This window comes from Mirounga leonina, unplaced genomic scaffold (assembly GCF_011800145.1).
Source record: "Mirounga leonina isolate KUSES-001 unplaced genomic scaffold, KU_Mleo_1.0 Mir_180, whole genome shotgun sequence".
Lineage (NCBI taxonomy): Eukaryota > Metazoa > Chordata > Mammalia > Carnivora > Phocidae > Mirounga > Mirounga leonina.
The window spans coordinates 18,006,380-18,027,870 of record NW_023270469.1 but is presented as its reverse complement, the minus strand read 5'-3'; the positions used below and the strand labels follow the sequence as shown (position 1 = coordinate 18,027,870).

At 51.6% G+C, this 21,491-nt stretch overlaps 1 protein-coding gene across 1 annotated transcript in view; it reads left to right on the top strand.

Moving 5' to 3' along the window:
* The first annotated feature begins 363 nt into the window (after positions 1 to 363).
* The window catches only part of PSKH1 (protein serine kinase H1), a 27,302-nt gene continuing 6,174 nt past the window's right edge, over positions 364 to 21,491 (top strand). Inside the window, exons 1-2 of the mRNA XM_035024939.1 lie at positions 364 to 477; positions 11,427 to 12,453. Coding sequence (XP_034880830.1) covers positions 11,497 to 12,453 — 957 coding nt within the window. The 5' untranslated portion in view covers positions 364 to 477; positions 11,427 to 11,496. The remainder of the gene's footprint in view (positions 478 to 11,426; positions 12,454 to 21,491) is intronic.

Genomic DNA, 21,491 nt, shown 5'->3' with positions numbered 1-21,491 from the left:
TAATGAAATTTAAATCGATCCTTTGCGGAGGCACTGCCAAAAACTTCTGTTGAAACGCACTACGTCCCCACCTTTGCACTACAGGGCGTCCTTCTGCCCTAACCAGAAATTTGACAGTTTCTTCCTACCCCCCCGGTAGGAAGGTCCCTCCCGGTGCCCTATAGTGGAGGTACTTTCAGGGTTACTTAGACTCACCCAAGGGAGAGAGTAAGTTCCCGCTTCGAAGGCGTTGATTGGCAGGCCACGCTCGGAGCCGCGATTAAACGCGTAGCCAGTCTCTCCCGAGGTCCTCCCCCTCCCCGCCCCAAGGGCGGCCTGGGTTTGTTTTGGCGTAAAGCGCGCGCTGTGATGACGTCACGACGCTGACGCCTGAGGATGGCGGCGGCGGCGGTGGCGGCGGCGGCGGCGACCCTGTCCGCGGTCCGGAGAGGGTCGGCACAGCCGCCGAGACGCCGAAGACCCCGCCGTCCGCGCGAGGTGAGGCGGCCCGGCCCAGGGCGACGGCCCGACGGGCGGGAGGGGCTAACGCCCTGCGGCCACGGTCGCTTCCTGGCGCCCTGGGCCTATTCCTGCCCAGCCCGGAGCCCTCGGCCGGAGCCCGGTGTGCCGGGGCCTACGGGACTGGGGAGCAGGCCAGGCGATGGCTGCTAGGGATCCCTGGTGTTCGAGGCTGGATGGGCCTCAAAACATGCTGCTGTGCTGGGTTAGCCCGTCTCTGGGGCCGCGTGGGCCTGGTGGACGTGGTCAGCTTCCCTGCCTGCTGTTCAGCCAGCCGGCGTCGGTCAGGGTGAACTAAGCAGATTATCCTCACTGCCTTCTCGTGTCCGGCACCTACTTCACACCCCTCCTTTGCGACTGAACGCTAGCAGTTGTCGGGGCAGCTGGTCGCTTTCGTGTTCAGGCTGGGAAAAAGCAGGCTTGAGAGTAGCCGCGTTGCTTGCTCCGCAAGCCATCATCCTTCAGCTTATAAGAGGAAGCCCAGCTCCCCACGCTCACTCCCCCGCCACGAAGCTGCTGAAGTGATAATTCCCACCTGAAAATTTGAATAAGTCCTTCACTGCCTGAAACTGGATCCCTGGTGCCTACAGGATGAAGTCCAAGCTTCATAGCAAGGCGTTCAGGGCTCTTCATAATCTGGTAGAGGCCTAATCCGGAAGTCAACACCTGGGCACTTCTGCCCTCTGTTAGGGCACGTGAGCCCGCTGTGCTCGGTGTTTTAATACCCTTGTACTTTAGATATGCATTTTGTAATACTCTTCTTTAGCCCCACCCCCAATCACCAGAATGGAAAATTTACATCTGTCCTTTAAAATCCACCTTAGATTTCATTTTCTTTTCCAAGGGAAAAGTCTTACTTGCTTCACACGTAACCATTGGCTCCTTTGTACTTTTATTCATGTGACTACTGTTGAGTATATCATGTTGTGTCACTCGATGGTGGGTCTGGGTCTCCTGTCTGCATCTGAGTGTCTGGCGTAAAGTAGGAGCTGAATGGACTGGGATAGGTTGCTGGTTTAAGACTAGGAACAGGTTCACTGTATTATTGAGTCCCTGTCAGGGGCCAGGATCTGACATGAGGACAGCAAGTGGGTATCTCCTGTTTGAACATGCACATATATTCATGTGGTAGGTGGTGCAGCCTTGTCAACTTTGGTGGTCTAAAATCTCTTGGGGTAGTTTTTCAAGATAGAAATTCAAGACTCTCACTCTCTGATATTTGGATTCAGAAGATCTGGAATCTGGTAGGAATCTGTTTTGAAAAAAACACCTCAGGTGACTTTACTCTGCTCCCTGGTTGAACATCTTTGTCATTGCACTAGGAATCTGTTGTGTCTTCTTTGTCCAGTGGGAAGGGCTAACTGTGCCGTGTAGTCTCATTGCCCATACTTGGGAAGGCACTGTGATTTGCTGGTTTGGAGTCAGAAAGGGCTTGGATTTATGGGCTTTGGAGTCAGAAAGACTTGGATTCAGTTCTTGTTTGTGAGATCTTGAGGTCCTTTGAGCCCGATTTTGCTCATTCCAAAATAGCAATAATCATGCCTACTGTGTGTGGTTGCACAGAGGAGTGAGAGTGCACACAAGATGCTTAACACAGGGGCGCCTGGGTGGCTCAGTCGTTAAGTGTCTGCCTTTGGCTCAGGTCATGATCCCAGGGTCCTGGGATCAAGCCCTGCATTGGGCTCCTTGCTCGGCGGGAAGCCTGCTTCTCCCTCTCCCACTCCCCCTGCTTGTGTTCCCTCTCTCTCTGTGTCTCTCTCTGTCAAATAAATAAAATCTTAAAAAAAAAAAAAAAAAAAAGATGCTTAACACAGTTGGAACTCGGGAAATGGAAGCCACTTAGTACTAATGACTGTTTTTCCCAGAGTGTGTCCCTTGTCAAAAGGAGATCTCAGGAAGCCTATTTGCTCTCCAGACTGAGCCTCATGTAGGAAGCTGCCTTATATGACTTCCTCGAGGTAATTTCTGCATATCAAGGAAAGCTCTGACAAAACTGTGCTTCTACTTAGGGCAGTTGCACTTGGTCATTCCTCTAGAAGAGATTTGGAATGCTGATTCCCTAGAGGGTGGGTTTGCTGCATAAGCACTTTGTCCCCTTCTAGTTGCAGTTCCTTTGCTTGTTAAATTGTATAAATGAGCAAAGTGCAGCTCTCAGGAAACCTGTTTGCCTCTGACCCTGAGCTAGAGTTGCACCTCACCTGGAATGGAATACCCCTGCAGATCCTACTGTCCATGGAATCTGAACTAGATACGGGGGATCTTTGTCAGTCACAGTTCATAGTTAAATGAGTGAGGCTTTGGTTTGGCCTTCTGTCTTATCTTATAAGTGTTAGGGTGTTCTTTGGGCAATTTTATCCTCTTCAGAGCTTCCCGACTGTGTGATATGAATGAGCTATAGGTGTGCCAAAGTATTGAAGCCTTAAGCTTCCAGATCGCCCAGAACAGCTGCCCCCCTCAACCGCAGGGTGCACAGAGAAAAATCGGAGAAGTACAGCCCTGGAGGAACGGAAGCAATTCTGCTTGTTGAGAACTAGAGAGAGACTTATTTATTTGAACTCCTTTTCCTTCCAAGAATCTTACTCAGTGACTATTAAGTGGATTTGTGTTGGCTAGGGCATCACTGAGCTAATTCTTGGGACAGCCTTCTGTTGCCGTGGTGTCTGATATGATGCTAAAGTAGAAAAATGTAGTGTTTTCATTTTGTGGGAGAAAATTATCTCGGGGGCGCCTGGGTGGCTCAGTTGGTTAAGCAACTGCCTTCGGCTCAGGTCGTGAACCTGGAGTCCTGGGATCGAGTCCTGCATCGGACTCCCTGCTCAGCGGGGAGTCTGCTTCTCCCTCTGATCCTCCCCCTCTCATGCTCTCTGTCTCCCATTCTCTCTCAGATAAATAAATAAAAAAAAGAAAAGAAAAGAAAATTATCTCAGAGGGTCCCCTTCCAGACTGCCAGTCTTGAAGTGGCCTCATAGGACATCATAAGAGAGACTCTTGGTGTGGAACCATCTGTGTATAAGTTCCTTGAGAGCAGAGATTATGGCAGCCTTCTTTTCGTCTGTCACAGCCCCTGGCTGAGTTCCTGGCCCAGAGCAGGAGCTCAGTAAATATTTGTGGGTTGAGCCTTGGGATTTTGGAAGGAGGAGCCCAGATACATTGCCAGAGTCTGTATTTCTGATGATGGGCTGGCCAGTGGGTGGGATGTCTTAGATGGAGCTGGGGTCATGATAAAATGAAGACACAGCAAACTTTTTAACTTTTCTGCTTCTCTCAGCCCTAAGACCAGAATCTCTGCCCACCAATTATTACCATGTAAAGCTTGGTACCTAGCTGGAGTCCTTGAGAAGTCGTGTCCTGAGTTACTGTATTCCAAGAAGAAGTCATAACAATTTTTATTACAAAATAATATTAAAAGTTAAAACATAGGTGTGAATGATGCACAGTGTCTTCAGACACAAACACTAAGAATTTGGTATGTATTCTGGCACTTTAAAAAATTCATATGATAGTCTCTATGTTTCTACAATATATATTTTTGTTAACTTTAAAAATGTAATATGTGGTGATGATTTTTTTTTTTAAGAATTTATTTATTTGACAGAGAGAGACACAGCGAGAGAGGGAACACAAGCAGGGGGAGCAGGAGAGGGAGAAGCAGGCTTCCCGCTGAGCAGGGAGCCCCATGCGGGGCTCGATCCCAGGACCCTGGGATCATGACCTGAGCCGAAGGCAGATGCTTAACGACTGAGCCACCCAGGTGCCCCTATGTGGTGATGATTTAAAAAATAGCAACAGCACAGGAATATGTATAGTGAAAAGTGAAAGTCTTCCTTCCTTCCTTCCTCCCTTCCTCCCTCCCTCCCTTCCTTCCTTCCTTCCTTCCTTCTTTCCTTCCTCCCTCCCTCCCTCCCTCCCTCCCTCCCTCCCTCCCTCCCTCCCTTCCTTCCTTCCTTCCTTCCTTCCTCTCCCTGTTCCCTTCACATTTACACACCCTAGAGGCAGTCACTGTCAACAGTTTGTCTTTTCCCTTTCCAGGATATTTTTCCCACATATATGTCTGTATCTTTTTTTAAACCCCTCATTGGACATATGCTTCAGATACTATTTTAAACTACTTATTACATCATGGATATGGGTTCTGGCACGAAGCCATTCAATAAAATTGACTGGTATCTTTCTTTCTTTGTCAGTATATATGGATTTACCTCATTCATTTCAACAGCTTCAGAGTGTTCCATTATATGAATGGATCTTAATTTATGTAATTATTCCCTTACTGATGGATATTTGGGTAATTCCGTTTTTTCATTATTATAAAGAACATTGCCATGAACTTGCTTGTACAAATATATCTTTGCATACTTGTGGAAATGGTTTTATAGAATTATTTCTGAAAATGGAATTGCTAGATGCAGTGTCCGTTTCCTTGCTTCAGAAAGCAGACTCACATAGCTCCCCCTAAGGTTGCTGAGATCTTTGTTCGGGAGTTTTCATCTAAAGAGACAAACTCCTTTTTTTTTTTTTTTAAAGATATTTATTTATTTTTATTTGACAGAGAGAGACACAGCGAGAGAGGAAGCACAAGCGGGGGAGTGGGAGAGGGAGAAGCAGGCTTCCCGCCGAGCAGGGAGCCTGATGTGGGGCTCGATCCCAGAACCCTGAGATCATGACCTGAGCTGAAGGCAGACGCTTAACCGACTGAGCCACCCAGGCACCCCTGAAGAGACAAACTCTTTTGCCTGGTGTCTCTGCTTGCCTCATGATGGTTAAAAGTGTTGTTTAGCAGTTACTTATTTCTGGGATTACTGGAGATTACTGCCTACTTCATTTTAATAGATAGTCTTTCAAAACAGGGGAGCATGATATAGAGATCTTTGTAGGTAAAAGGTTGTGAAGCTTTTCTGTGGAGAACAGTCTTAGGGGACGTTACTGGAGAGGGCAGGGTGCCTATGGGCCTCTGCCTGGGACACAGCCACAGACTCGATTTATGTGGCCAGAAAATTGTTTCAGGAACCATCCTAAGCCCCTGCCCTCTTTCTTCCATGTGGTCAAGTCTGGAAGCTTGTGGACTAACTTGCTTTGGAGTTCAATTAACAGTCTGTACGACAGACCTGAGAGCTCTAGCTTACTTTGTTATCGAGGACATTTACACGGGCACCGAAAGAGCACGGCTCTGGTGTAGTTACTAATCTGGCCTCTTCTTGCCACTTGAACATTTCAGAGGTTCTGAGACTGTTGCCTTGCAGCAAATAGAAATCCAAGAGCCAGACCACCTTTCATTTATTGTTAACAAACATGAGTGCCCGCACTTTGCTGTGTGCCAGAGAGTTCGAGAAACCTGAGAAGTGGCGTCTTTCTTCAAGGGGCTGAGAACTCTCGTGTTCTAAGGCAATCTAGAGTACAGCAGTGAGCAGCGTGACCCCGACTGCACTTGGAATGGAGGTTTCATAATACAGGCCCTTCAGAAAAGGTCCTCAGTAAAGGTTTGTTGATTCATCAGCTGCGTGTTAGGAGGAAGGATAGAGGCCTTGATCCGATGAGGCAGAGCTCTGCTGAACCCCAGGCACTTCCGGAGTCTCCCTTGTGATGGAAGGAGCTCTGAATGGAGGACTGGGAGATTTGGGTCCATGCTTGGCTGTCACTATCTAAGGTGGCTGTAGACAAGTTTCTACTTTTCTTGGCCTGTCATTCTGTAGTGAGGACAGCAGTGCTGATGCTTATGCCCGCTACCACACTCTAACATGCCTGCACTCCTCGAGGAGTGCTTGGGATCAGGCTGGGAGTTGAGGGTGTGGAGGCCAACTCCAGAGAGTTCTTCAGTTCTTTCTGCAAGATGTGTTAGGATGGGTGCGGTGAAAGGGAATGGTGCCTTGTGATAGCTGGCATAGTGTGACCTCCTGAGTCTTTTCTCACACCCTGGTCACTGTGCTAGGGGCATACAGAGGAGAGCGGGGTGAGGGGCAGGAAAATATTATTCCCAGAAGTTTTGTCAGACTCCTTCCCTGTCCCCGTGTCTGCCTTTTCACCTGACCTCTGAGCAACGGGGATTTAACAGATGTGATTGACATGTGGAGCAGCTGTGGGGCTGGAGCAACCTGGGGGCTGTCGGCTGCTGCCCCTTCCCAGAACTAGGAGCCTCTCTCCTCCACTCTTCCTCTGGAGTTGGGAAGGTGGAGTACCAGCATCAGCTTATCTCGGCAGAGTTTCTAATTGGAACTAATGTGGGAGAAACTGTGTCCCAGGGAGGAAGTAGGCAGGTCAGAGAGGGATGATCCTTGACTCTCTTACTGCTGACTTGACATCCCTGTGCAGGCTTTGTTTGTTTAAAGTGAGAAGTCAGGCCTTTTCTTTTGTCAACCTTAGTTTTTCTCATCGGGACCAGACTAGATGGGCACATTTAAACAAAAAGACCCAGTGCACATGCCTGGAAACGATTATTTATTTTGTGGATCTAGGGCGATGCCGCCTCACCAGGGAGAAGACATCTGAGTGGCTGTGCTGGGTCACCTGTGCCGTTTGTCTTCTCCCTGGATGGTGGTAGACGTTGCTCACCAGTGCGATCAGGAACCTGTGTTCTGCCTCAGGAATCCTGGCCCAGGAACTGTCGTTTTCCTGAGCTGCAGCCCTGTACAGGACTGAGAGTCTTGTTTTTCCCCAAAAGAAGAGATGAGTCTGCAGAATTCTAGTTCACAGTTCTAATCTGTAGCCTCTGTGGAAAGGAACCTTGTTTCTAAATGCCTTTTTTAAACACAATTTCCTAAGCTACTGTGTAGGATCTGCTGGGCATTTGGGTGAGAACTGCAGCAAATATGGAAGAGCCTTGTGTTGGTGGAGGAATCATTCCTCCTCATGTGAGGAAAGATACCTTATTCTGCTGAGAGTCATATTGACATACTGATTAAAATCTGAGCCCTTGGGGCGCCTGGGTGGCTCAGTCATTAAGCGTCTGCCTTCAGCTCAGGTCATGATCCCAGGGTCCTGGGATCGAGCCCAGCGTCAGGCTCCCTGCTCAGCGGGAAGCCTGCTTCTCCCTCTCCCACTCCTCCTGCTTGTGTTGCCTCTCTCTCTGTGTCTCTCTCTGTCAAATAAATAAATAAAATCTTAAAAAAAAAAAAATCTGAGCCCTTAATCTGTGGTCTCCGGATTCCTCCTTTTTATCTACTTGAGGTCTTGGGTATGTTTCAGTGATGAGCTTGTTCCTTGAAAGAGTTAGCCACATTGGTCAGTATCACTACCTTAGAATCAGGCCCTCGACTCGCTGGAATCTGGTGGACTCTATGGGTTCTCTGTGACCTCCAAGTTGCCATAGCAAAACCTGCCTGGGTCTCCCTCTGCTGCCTTTGATGGGATCATTTGCTGGCTTCTCCAGTGGCTGGGGGTGGGGGTTTTAGGTGTTGCCCTCTTCACCCCAAGCACCACCCTTGGTCAGCCATGGAATCTCTGTCACTGACTCTTTTCAATGTCAGATTTGACTTTAATGTCATCTGGATGTTGCACGTGCTCTGCAACACACCCAAAAATGATCTCTTCCCACTTGGCTTCCCGAATCTGTCCCTCCTGCTACACGGCTGACCCTTCTGCCCAGGAGCCCAAGCAAGGGACTAGAGTGCCACCCTCTCTCCTTCCTTTCACTCTTTATGTCTCGCTTTCAGTCCTTGTCTGTTTTCCTGATGACATCTCTCCATTCCACCCTGCTGTCTGGGCCACCACCCTCCTCATCGGCCCTTTAAACCTACTTTGACCTTCCTCCAGTTCTGCCTCACACTTCTTTCTAAGTACAGATTGATTGCCTCTTTGTCAACCCTTTGGTAGCTCCAGTCACCTCCCTGGAAGGTCCTCATTCCTCACCCTAACCTGTTCCTGCTGCTTCCAGAACTTCAACCCACCCTTCCCCTAGTCCTGTCTTCATACCACCAGACTGCCTGTTCCCAGGCCCAGGGTTTCACCATGGACCTCTGAATCTTTGAGTGTGTTTTGCTCTCTGCCTGAAACACCATTCCCACCTTTCCTCACCTGACTCATTCTTACTTTAAATTCAGTGTGGGGGTCACCTCCAGGAAGCTTTCCCTAACCCCTGTGTTATTCTACATGTATCTATTGTTTCTCAAGCCTAACACCATTCTATATTGAAATGATCTGTTTTTATGGTTTTTTCTTAATTTACACTGTGACTTTGGTGACCGTGTTTTACTTATGTGTCTGTGTGTGTGTGTTAAAGTATAATTTACATTGGACCATGTCTTATTCATTCCCCTATCCCTAGCACCTAGTAGATATTTTGTGAGATAAACTAAAATATTTATGGAACTCTGCCCCCAGTTCCTGGCACAGGGTTCCTGAAACCCTTGTAATGTCCTAAGTGCTAAGAACACCAGGAGCATCTCTTGTTCTGATATTTGGCCTTTGACCCCAGTTCCTGATACAGGCTCCTGAAACCCTTGCAATTTCTTGGGTGATAGGAGTGTCTTTTGTTCTAATAAGGTGAATCTGAGTGGGCTCCCAGGTGACTCCTAGATGGGAACTGGTCACCAGACTCAAGCTGTGATTAGAAGCTTGGAATTTTCAGCCCTGCCTCCCATTCTATTGAGAAGGGATTAGGGTCGAAAATGGAGTTAATGATGGATCATGCCTGTGTGATGAAGTCTCCATAAAATCCCAATAGTAGGGTGTTCGGGGAGCATCTGGGTTGGTGAACACATGGAAGTGCTGGGAGAGTGGGGCACCCAGAGAGGGCATGGGAGCTCCGCACCCCTTCCCACATGCCTGGCCCACCCTGTGCGTCTCTTCCATCTGGATGTTCACCTATATCTTTTAATAAACTGGTAAATGTAAGTAAGTGTTTCCCTGAGTTCTGGGAGTCTCTCTAGCAAATTAATTGAGCTCAAGGAGGGGGCTTTTGGGACGCTGATCTGTGGCCAGTTGGTCAGAAGCACAGGTGATAACCCAGGCTTGTGACCTGTGCTGAAGTGTGTGTGAGGGAGGGAGCAGTCTTAGGGGACTGAGCCCTTAACCTGTGGTATCTGACGAGATCTTTGGGTAGACAGTGTCAGAACTGAGTTAAATTGTAGGACATCGGCTGGCGTTACAGAATTGCTTGATGTGGGGACTCACCACACATGTGACCAGAGGTGTCAGAAGTGAAGTGTTCTAGAGGCGCCTGGCTGGCTTCAGTCAGTGGAGCGTGTGACTCTTGATCTTGGGGTTGTGAGTTTGAGCCCTGTGCTGGGTATAGAGATTACTTTAAAAAAATAAAATCTTTTTTTTTTTTTGAAAGATTTTATTTATTTATTTATTTGAGAGAATGAGAGAGAGCACATGAGAGGGCGGAGGGTCAGAGGGAGAAGCAGATTCCCTGCCGAGGGGGGAGCCTGATGCGGGACTCGATCCAGGGACTCCAGGATCATGACCTGAGCCGAAGGCAGTTGCTTAACCAACTGAGCCACCCAGATGCCCCCAAAAATAAAATCTTAAAAAAAAAAAAAAAAGTGAAGTGCTCTCTGTGAAGGTAAAGGAGAGACATAGAGTGAAGAAATATACAGTATGGAAGAACTTTATCTCCTTACACAGGAAGGAAAAAAGCTGTTTTTTTCCCTTTACAATGTTTAATAAATGTTTGATCTGAATTGATAATTTTACCCTTAATTCTGTGTGTCATAATCAATAGAAAATTCTCAGCTCTCTCCTTTCACCAATGGGCCTCTCAGAAAGACTTAGAGAAGGACAGCCAGGGTAGAAGTGACTTCTGGAAAGCAGTACTTCGGCACTTCACCTTATGAAGGCCGCAGCAGCTATAGGGTTTTAATGGTTGGAACATCACTGGGAAGCAAATGGAAAAGTTCTTGGATCCTTATTCCAAGGAAGCAGAGTACCCTGATCCACAGGCTGAGTCACATCAAGATGAAACTGTTAGTGTCCTTTCAGAGCTCAAGGTCCCCTTTGTCTCTTGAATGCCCAGGCTAGTTTGGTAGCTGCCTGTTAGCAGTGTACTAAGGTTTGTGGTCCTAAGTTTACTGGAGTTGATTTAGCCTGACCTGGGATTGTGTGGCATTTAGGCCATCTGTGTGGTGAACTGGGAAGCAGAAGGCCCTGGAACAGTGTGTTGAACTGCCAGATGAAGATGGTGCATGAGCAAAGTAACGGGAACCGTCTAGGAAAGAGTAAGGTTAGGGCAGAGAACAGGGCAGGGATGGTAGTGTTGGCAGCAGGAGGCCTAGAGGGCCAGGAAAGATATCCATGAGGGGCACCTTGGAGAAGCGGCTTTCTGGTGGGTGATAGTGTTGGTGAGCAGGCCTCTAACATTCTACACCGCCGTGTCAGAAAAGATGAGTCAGAGTAATAAGAGGAATGATTTTAACATTTAAAAAAACATTGAACTTCAGCTAGGATAAGGGACCCAGGCAGGGTAGGGAGGAAGGTGGGGGCAGTGACAGCTGAGCCTGGTGCATGTTCCTGCTCCTCGCTTGGGGTTGGAGAGCAGCATGATAATCAGATCCAGGGAGATGTAAGTCAAGACCGTGGAGCTCAAGGATGCCTGGGTGGCTCAGTCGGTTAAGCATCTGCCTTGGGCTCAGGTCATGATCCCGGGGTCCTGGGGTTGAACCCCCGCATCGCATCGCATCAAGGAGCCTGCTTGTCCCTCTGCCTGCAGCTCCCCTTGCTTGTGTACTTGCTCTCTCTCTCTCTCTAACAAATAAATGAATAAAGTCTTAAAAAAAACAAAAAAAGACCAGGGAGCTCAGACCCAGCCTTTCATCTGGACCCTTCATCGAGCACTCAGGGGGCAGCGCCATCCTCCCTTCCAGGGAACCATCTTAGAGTCAGGTCCTCAGGCTACGTTTATTGCGGGGCAAGGGGGAGGGGATGAGGAGAATGGCTGGTATCCTTTCAGAGGTATCCCTGGCCGTGCTGACTTGCCCTTTCTTCTGTGTGCGTAGGTGTAGATGGGGCACTGCCTGCAGAGCAGGTCCTGCCAACCTCGCTAGAGAGGATGCCCCCGTGTCCGTGATGGGCTGTGGGACAAGCAAGGTCCTTCCGGAGCCGCCAAAGGACGTCCAGCTGGATCTCGTCAAGAAGGTGGAGCCCTTCAGTGGCACTAAGAAGGATGTGTACAAGCACTTCATCACAGAGGTGGACAGTGTTGGTGCTCTCAAAGCCGGGCTCCCAGCAGCCAGTCAGGGTGCAAACCCCTGCCCTGGTGCCCCCGTTAGCAGCCACACAGAGCCTCCCTCAGAACCACCACGCAGGGCCAGGGTGGCTAAGTACAGGGCTAAGTTTGACCCACGTGTGACGGCCAAGTACGACATCAAAGCCCTCATTGGCCGAGGCAGCTTCAGCCGAGTGGTCCGTGTGGAGCACCGGGCAACCCGACAGCCCTATGCCATCAAGATGATTGAGACCAAGTACCGGGAAGGGCGGGAGGTATGTGAGTCAGAGCTGCGTGTGCTGCGCCGGGTGCGTCACGCCAACATCATCCAGCTGGTGGAGGTGTTTGAGACGCAGGAGCGCGTGTACATGGTGATGGAGCTGGCCACCGGTGGAGAGCTCTTTGACCGCATCATCGCCAAGGGTTCGTTCACTGAACGTGATGCCACGCGGGTGCTGCAGATGGTGCTGGATGGTGTCCGATACCTGCACGCACTGGGCATCACACATCGAGACCTCAAGCCTGAGAATCTGCTCTACTACCACCCCGGCACTGACTCCAAGATCATCATCACCGACTTCGGCCTGGCCAGTGCCCGCAAGAAGGGCGACGACTGCCTGATGAAGACCACCTGTGGCACACCCGAGTACATTGCGCCTGAGGTCCTGGTCCGCAAGCCCTACACCAATTCCGTTGACATGTGGGCACTGGGTGTCATTGCCTACATCCTGCTCAGTGGCACCATGCCCTTTGAGGACGACAACCGCACCAGGCTGTACCGGCAAATCCTCAGGGGCAAGTACAGTTACTCGGGGGAGGTGAGTCTGCCCCGCCCCAGGGATGGTGGGAGGCCCCCGGCAGCGCTTGAGCAGGGGGACGTGCTCGGAGGGCCATGTTCATGGGGTCAGGCAGGTAATGTAAAAAATGATGAAGTGAGACTAATAGGGTCTCTTAGTTTGGGTCTCCCCAAAAATGTGCCCTGAGACTTGGGAGCAGATGTAATTGGGATAGGAGTCCAGTAAGCACAGGCGAAGGGTAGGAAAGTGAGGCGGAAAGGAGGAAGCCAATAAAGGCCTGTGAAGGAGTGGACTGCCGCTGTGGGCCGCTGGATCTCCCACTGGGGACCCTGTGAATAATCACGTGGAACATGCCTCAGAACTGTACCACTGAGGGACAAGAAGGTGAGTGGGTTTTAATCCACTGACTCCTGTAAGAGTTGAGAATTTCTTTGGGGGGACGGGCATTAAATCCCTGGCACTTCCGGGCTGTCCTGATGTCAGCCGGTGCTGGAGAAAGTCTTCAGGCAAAGAAGCAGGGAGATGCGGGCACTGGCACCCGGGGAGCTGTCCGCATGCATGGGGCCCCCACAGCTGCAGGTGAGCTCAGAGGTGGGCTGGAGCACATGGGCCAGGGTGGCCGCAGTAGCTGCTCCACGGGGACTGGGACAAGCTAGAGTGACCATGTCCCGTCGAAAGGATCTGCTGCTGGTCCTCTGCCCAGTTTTGCCACACAGCCCAGAGGATTCTCTGTACCCACACATTCCAGTTCTTTTAAGAGAAGCCAGAAAATTTTATCTTAAGATGTTGGAATTCCATTTGTGCCAACAAATACTTACCTGCAGGCCAGATCCAACCAGCAGGCCATCAGTTTGTGTCTTTGGATCCACTGATTGTCCTGATACCTGAAAAAATCTGTTAGGTTTCAGCACTGCTGGGAGCTGAAGGAAGATGCACAAAAAGAAAGACCTGGTTGGTCCTCAGGCAGGATGCTGAATGGGCGGGGAGATGAGGCTGACCCTAGGCAACAGCAGGTGCTGTAAGCATAATGGTGGACTTGGGAGGCTGGTGAATAACAGAATGTGTGATGGCTTAACTGGGAGGTAAAGTAAGCTTTGCAGGACAGCAGGATTCTGGTGGGGCAGCGAGGGCCTCTCCCCAAGTGCCCCCTGCAGAATGTGCCCCACAGTGTTCCCCTCAGGCTTGGGCCTGCCTGAACAGCCTGCATGGTGGGGAGGAACCAGCCCCCTTCTGAAACCCAGCCTTCCTTCCAGGGATTTTGGACTGGGCCTTCTCTGGCTCCAGCCACCTGGCCCAGAGCAGCATTTCCTGCAGGAGTTACCCCCCAAAGCCTCTTGCCACTTTGTCTTCAGTGCTCAGTGCTTGGGGTCCTGTGCTCCGTCAAACTCCTTATTAGCTTCCAGACGTGGTCGTGAGGTCAGTCAAGGACTTCCTGTGAGGCGGGGGCTGGCATTCCTTAGGGGGATCTCCAGGTCACGCGTTAGAGTGGTATGAGGAAGGGAGGGAAGCCTTCTTCGTTAGGCCAGCTCTGTGCTGGCCAGAGGCCAAGGAGAAACTGGGACTTTGTCTAGCTCTCCCCTACGGTTTCTCTTGTCTTCTGTGTTCCAAATGGATTCAACAAAACAAATGCTACCGGCTGGGAAGCCCAGGCTACGACGGCGTAGTCACAGAGGGCACCCCCCTCACGCTCTGGACGGGCTTCCGTCAAGGTCAGAAGACCCAGCCTCCACCTCCCAGAGGTAGTGTTGTGCCAAGGCTCCGCCTGGCCTGCTGTGTGCCGGGAGCTCTGTGTGGTGCCAGGCTGTTGGGGCCCGGCTGGCAGAGGGAGTAGTGAGCTCAGCTACAGGAGAGAGGGAGGTTTCCCAAGAGATGCTACCAGAGCGAAGGCTCTTTCTGAAAGTCGGTGGGTTTGCCCAAGAGTTCCTGATTCTGGCAATTGTGGATCAGGCAGTTTATCTAATTGGAGCTTGCAGTCTTGCTAACTGGCTATTGATTATCTGTGGCTTGGAGAATGACAAACGAATAGGGTGAGGAATGGACTCGGGCTTCCTGCTCCTCCCGTAGCCACTAGACTGGATCCTGAGACTCTGTTTCCTGCTCTGCTGGAAACACAGTCTGAGGCTCCCAGTGTTATGGGGGGCACTGCCCAGCCTCACCCCCCGCCCCATTTATCTGAAGCTGAAAGCATGAGTTCCCAGTTCCAGAGTCAAATTCCTGGCCAGCCCTGTTGGCATCTGTCCCTTACCAAGAGCGTGGCTGACTCCAACAACAGGTTCTACCACCATCTGCAGAGAGCTATGGTTTGGGGGGGATTTGTCTGGGGTATTTCTTGGGTGAGGAGGCCTCATCATTAGATCATGCTCTCTGAGGTGGTGACCAAGCATCTGTCTTTCTGTTCTACTGACTGCTTACTCTACTGCTTACTCATAAATGCACCTGGGGAAGATGCAGAGACATGAAGGCTTGTTCTCCATCCCCCGTGAAGCTTGAGATAGCCTGGGGAGAAAGGACTAGGAGTAGGAAATGGCCACAGAACAAACCCTTGTTGGCAGCACCTGCCAGGGCAGGCCTCACCTCCAGCCACTGGGTCTGGGCAGTCTGCGACATGAGCTGTGGGGCTCAGGTCAGGTGGCGGGGCTGGTCTCCCTTCTTAGGGCTGGGCCCTGCCCCCACCCTCAGTCCAGCCATCTGTCCCATCTGTCTTCTACTGGGTGATGGTCATTTGCCCTTCTGAAGGCCATCCAAGTGAGAAGGCCCTGCCAGAAAACCTGTCTGAGAGCATGTCATGTTAAAGGGGGACGCTTTGATCTGACTTCTGCAAATGAAGGACCACCCACTTAGAGCTCAGGAAGGTTTGGAGGTGTGCATTGCTCACCTGACAGTAAGTCTCATGGCAGTTAGTGCCTTTCTAGGGGCACTTTTCCTGCCCCCCTGACACGCTCATAGTGGTACCTTATGTATACCAGGCCCCATCCAATGGGCTTGTTTCCCGAGGCCTATGTCTGTGTAGTTCCCTGTCAGGCTCAGTGGTTTCTGTGGACTTGAATAAAGGGCTTTCTACAGGAAGTGGGCCTTGAGAAGGAGGAAGCTCAGAGAAAGGGACATTGCTGACTGTCCTCAGAAGAGGGGCAGTAATGGAGCCCAGGCTGATGAGGCTGGGGCAGGCCTGGCGTTTGCTGTTGGTGTTTGTTGTTCGCTCTGTAGTGCCAGAGGCTCTTTGGAAACAGTACGGTGGGAGCGAGCCCTCTGGGGTCTTGATAGTGATGGGGGAATGCAGCAGAACGTGTTGTGGGAGACTCACAGGATGAAGACCGACGGGGGAGGGGGCCGCTGTTGGGGCCGCTGTTGTAGTAATCCGAGTCGGGGGTGGAGGAACCTGGCATCCTGGGGGTGTTTGAGGCAGAGCAGAGATTCCTGAGAGTGGGCTGCACATGTTGTTTAGGGAGAGGTATGGGGACAGAGTCGTGCTGCAGCTCTGCAGAAGCGTCAGCTTCCAAGGGCAGAGTGAGAGAGGACTCACGGGAGAGACTGCCCTCTGGTCCAGAGGGTGTGTAGGCTCCTGCCTTGACATCCCTAGGTGGGGCCCAGTGGTGGAGGGAAGTACTCCAAGTACTCCAGCCCCACAATCCTGACTCTAGATGCTCCAGCCCATAGCCCGGCCCCGCTCTCTGCCCCATTTCCTACACACCACAGGCCTGAGATGTTTGCTCCGTTCACTCCCCATACTAAGCTATTGCTCAGGGTTTTCACTCTGCTCCCAGTGTCGGCCTTAGAAATATGGCCAGCTCCGAAAGGTTCAATTCAAAGATGGCTTCCATTAGGAATAGTGGTGATGCGTAGTACCGGACAGAGGGCTAAGGGTTCTATATCCAACATGTTTAATCTCCACAACAGTGCCGCCGGGTGGGTGTAACGCCCCCATTTTACAGATGAGGAAACTGAGGGGGTATAGCTCAGGGGTAGAGCATTTGACTGCAGATGAGGAAACTGAGGCTCGTGAGGTTAACCTGTCCATGGTTTCACAGCTAGAGTGTGACAGGCCTTGGGATTTGAATCTAGGCCATCTTGGTGTCAGAATTTTTGCCTCTCCATCCCCACAGTCTGTGTTCCCTGACATACATGCCTTAGCATGTTGCTGGAGTCTTTGCTTCAGCACTTTCTTGGGCTGCTGTCTGTGGACATCTCTCCTCTCAGGCCTGTTAGGTCCTTGAGGACAGCTTGTGTATCAATGCATATGTTCCCAGTACTTTCTCCTGGCTTCTCCTGAGGGAAGCACCCGTGGTTGTTGGTGCTGCCCTGGGAAAGGATGCGGAAGGGGCTGGCTGGCAGGGAGACGGGTGTGGCCCTGCTGGCTGGGAGTGTTCTCTTCTGGGGGCTGGGCTCCAGGAAGAAGTGGAGAGCCTGCTGGAGAGGTGGTTAGTGGTCTGCTGGCCAGACCTGCTTAGGAGCAGCTTTGGAATCTTGGAAGAGGAGGGAGTGCTGGGAAGGAAAAGGCTGTGACAGATGATTTTGAGAAGAGAAATCTTCATTTTCCCTGGTGACCAGAGGTGCCGGAGCGGAGAGGGCCAAGCCAGAGTCGTGTTGGACGTGATGGGGAGACGCTTGTTGGTCAGATGTGAGGAAGGCCTGTGTGAGTGGGAGAGCAGTCAGAAGACACAAGGAGCCACCTTGAGTGAGGGAGCTTCTTGTCATGAGAGATTCTAGGAGGGCTGGAGCAGCTTTTTCTGAAGGAGTGACACCAAAGGTGAGTCATCATCCGTAAGACCTGTACTACAGGCCTGTCATAGTCCCACTGGCTGGGAGATTCTGTGATTAACTGCCCATGAAATGTGACGTTGTCGGCCTGATGTCATTGCTTTTGTCAAGAGTTCTATTCCCAGAGGCAGGACGGATGAGGAGGCTCTTGTGGGATTGGTGGCAGAGTGGTGCCATCAGCAGCTTTGCTGCCTGTCGCGTTGAACAGCCTTTAATCGTTGCTCTCTGCTGGGGCAGTCTCCGAGCTGTGGGCAGGCGCGGGCTACCTCGCCCGGAACGGGTGGGCTTGGACACAGGTTCTCACGGTGCCTTGCTCAGGAGAGTGAGTGCTGCCAGGCAAGGGACAGAATCTGGGTGGGAGAGGAAGGCCACCTGCAGGGCCAGTCTGCCACCACCTGGGGGATCATGTTGGTGGGAGGTGGCTTTCCAGGGGTGGGCCTCTGGGCTGCAGCCTGACCACCCACCCATCCACTTGGCGCCAAGGGTCGAGCGCTCAGGGGCTGGGAATTGGACCCTCTTGTAGTTCTGATAGCCCTGCTGTAGGATGAGTGCCCAGAGCCAGAGTTGACATTTCCTTCCCCACTTAAAGTGACCTTCACACTTGTCATTCTGCCCTGGAATGTTGAAGGTAAAAGAAGGTGCAGAGGATGTACCGTGCCCTGTTGCTCTCTAGGTGAAGGGGGTCAGCACCTGTGAGGGCGTGGCCAGCAGCCTGGTTCATGTGCACTGGTAGGGAGCAGCCAGCTGACTAGGGATCAGACCTTGACTCAGAGCCTTGGGGAGGACTTTCCCAGGGATGTGGGAGAGCTGGAGACTGGACATGGCGTGCAGGCTGCAGATGGAATGCAGGGGAGGCAGGTGGCATATTTCCAGGCTCGTGCTCGGATTCTGCTGGGTGCCTTGAACTGCCTCACATTCCCCCACCTCTAGTGTGGATGGGGGCTGTGATGGACCATCAGCTCATCACTCTTCTCTTGCTGCCTTCTGCTCCCAGAGTAAGTGGATGGATTCCCGTGTCTGTCTCAAAAGCTGATTGATTCTAAATTAATTCAGAATTCTTTCCTGTGACGTATCCCTAAGCCCTTCCTCCTTGCATCTCTGCCGGTGGCTGTTGGGCATCAGGTGCTGGGTGATGGCACTGGCTTGGTGCCAGGATCCCACGAGGACAAGTAGAGGCTCCCATACTTGTCCAGGAAGGATCCCTCTGGAAGGGCCATCCCTACTTCACCAAAGCTCCTAGTACCCAGTAGGTATTCAACAGAGAAGTCTCCGTCCTTCACTGTAGGAGCAGACGATGGCAGGCCAGATCCCTGACTAGTCCCTGGGAGGTGGCATGATTTGGTCCACTGGGCATGGGTGGTGGACCCTCACTGGTCACTGAAGGAAGGCAGGGGTGACCTCCTCCTGGTGGGGGCCGGAGGCAGGCTCTGCGTGGAGAAGGGCAGCATCCCTCTCCTGTGCCACCTCTGCTCTGCCACTCAGCTCCCTGGAGCCCTGTTCTCTAGGCTTTCTTCTGCCACTGCTGCCCTGGTTACCCAGTCCCCAGAGCGCAGTACTCTTCTGTGGTGGCAGAAACAGATGCCCATGTCCCCACATGGCCGTACTCAGCCATTCCTACCAAAAAGCCTTGCCCTGACCATCTCCAGCTTCTCATTAACCCAGGGTCGGAGCCTCTTTCATCACTGCTGTCTCCCACCCCCGGCCGCGCCGAGGCCTCTCCAGCAAAGGGCTGGATCATGGGTTGTGTTCACAGCAGTGCCTGGTGTGCTCGCCGTGCCCTCCCTCTCCTGCTCTTCTCATTGTCTGTCTCCCCCTGGGTAGCTCTGCCCACTCACACGCCCTGTCACTTCTAGGCTCTCGAGTTCCTGTGGGAGCTGCCATGGCTGTTATCTCTCCCACGGTCTGACCTCATTAAATCCGCTGACGGCCTCCCACACTCCTCCCCTCCTGCCCCCACTGAGGTGGAAACGTACTCGCAGGTGGATGGGATGGTTAAGGGGGACCTGATATGACCAGTCCCCACCGGCCCTGCCTCCCCAGACTCTCCTTCCTTGGTCAGTTCTCCATTGCACACGGTCCCCCTTCTTGAGCATGCCAGCCTGGCCTGTCTGTCTGTCTCCCGGTGCAGGTGTGGTGCCCAGACCTGAGCTCTGCTCCAGTGTGGCCTGGCCGGCTTGTTGCAGAAGTCTCCTTCATCTCTTCACTCATCCTGCCATCCCATATTGACCCAGTAGCTGCCCTGCGCCCAGTCCTGTGTAGCCAGGGTTCAGGGACACAGGTGTCCGTGGGGATGACGTGCTAATTATAGCCACCAGGGCTCCAGACTGCCTCAGAAGTTAGAATGGGAGAAAGTTTTTTGGCTTTTGGGTTTTTTTTTTAAGAGCTAGCTTGGCCTCAGCAGAATCTGTGAGTAGAGATAAAAGAGGCCACTCTGCAGCGGGCTCTGAAATCCAGAGCCACCCAGGGCTGGTCCAAGACAGCGTTGCCAACATCCCCCTGATTCCAAAGCGAGCACACGGCATCCTTCCTGACTCTTGAGTTGTGCCCTGTCTCCCTCCTGTCCCTGTCCTTCACTTTGTGGACTCTGGGCAGGGACAGGTGGGGGCGCAGGAGTTCATTTTATTACTCATCTCAAGTTTCAGAACACAGCTTTACTAACCTTTAAGTTGTCACGCCTTTTCTTGTTTTATTTTTATCTTCCTTCTCTGCCTCTTTTAAAAACTCTATTATCTTCCTTCTTTTTCTCCCCTCAGGCTCTCTCCCCTTAGGTCCTCTTTCTTGCCGCTCGGCCCCTACCCATCCCCTGCCAGGGTGATGGATTCTGTCTGGTCTGAAAGCCCAGGCACCAGGATGGTGAGTGTCTTGACCAGAGGAGGGGTTTGCTGGCTCCACTACCACACGGTGTCCAGCTCTGCTGAATTTTTTAAAACCCTTTGCCTCGTGGGCCACACTAGAGTGTGCTGTTCTTTTTTTTTTTTTTTTTTTTAAGATTTTATTTATTTATTTGAGAGAGAGAGCACATGAGAGGGGGGAGGGTCAGAGGGAGAAGCAGACTCCCTGCTGAGCAGGGAGCCCGACGTGGGACTCGATCCCAGGACTCCAGGATCATGACCTGAGCCGAAGGCAGTCGCTTAACCAACTGAGCCACCCAGGCACCCTAGAGTGTGCTGTTCTTATTATACTGACAGTTCTGCTCTCCTGAGTAAACCCCAAGCTCCATTTCCCAGAAGCATGCTCTTTTCTCTGCTCTCATTCAGGCCCACGTAAGTATAGGAAGGAGGCCATTGAGGGTGGGAATGCTGGGTCTGAAAATACATCTTGAGACAAAGCTGAGGGAAGACTGAGTCATGGGAGCAAAGCCCAGGCTACTTTCCTCCCTTCCTTCCCCTAGCAACTCTTTGGTGGGGCTAACCTCTCTGCCAGAGAACCTTCCCCAGAGTCTTCATGGGCTAGAAAAGAACCCATAGAGGTCAAGAGGTCCAGGCCACTTAAATGTTAAATGCTATGCTTTTGTTCCTTGTGTGCAGCCAAGTGAGGAAGAAAGGTAGGAAACCATCTTCTTAGAATCAAGGACTTTGGCAACTGGAAGACGCTTAGAATCCATTGATTTGGCTCTTTCATATTAAAAGTGAGGAGGCTTGGAACGCCTGGGTGGCTCAGTCAGTTAAGCAGCTGCCTTTGGCCGGGGTCATGATCCCAGGGTCCTGGGATCGAGTCCCACATCAGGCTCCTTGCTCAGCAGGGAGCCTGCTTCTCCCTCTTTCTGTCAAATAAATAAAATCTTTTAAAAAAATAAAAGTGAGGAGGCTTGTCTTCTCTAAGGTTACACAGAGAAGATAGACCTAGAATGCAAGTCTCTGGGCTTGCAGCCTGATGCTTTAATTTGTCACCCAGATGTCATCCAGAAGAAAAACCGGGCCTTTCTCCTCACTTGAGAATGGCCAGGCCTGCCTGCCAGAGGGAGTCTAGGGCAAGTCCTATGAGCTGGGTTTGCTGCTAGAAAGAAGCAGCTTCCTCCTCTCTCGGCAGCCTAGGCCAGAGAGCTGGCTCCATCCTTTGTTCCCTTAGCCCCTGGGCTCAAGGCAAGACTTCTGGTAGAGACTCGGGCAGTATTCCCGCAGAATGCTTCCTCATTCTGTCTGGAATGAGGAAGGTGAAGTTGGTAAGGAAGTGCTCTGGGAGAGTTCCCAACCCTCTTTCGGCTTCTTCTCTGCTGTTATAACATCCAGAGTAGGTACCCTAGGGGCGCCTGGCCGGCTCAGTCAGTAGAACACAAAACTCTTGATCTCAGTGTCATGAGTTCA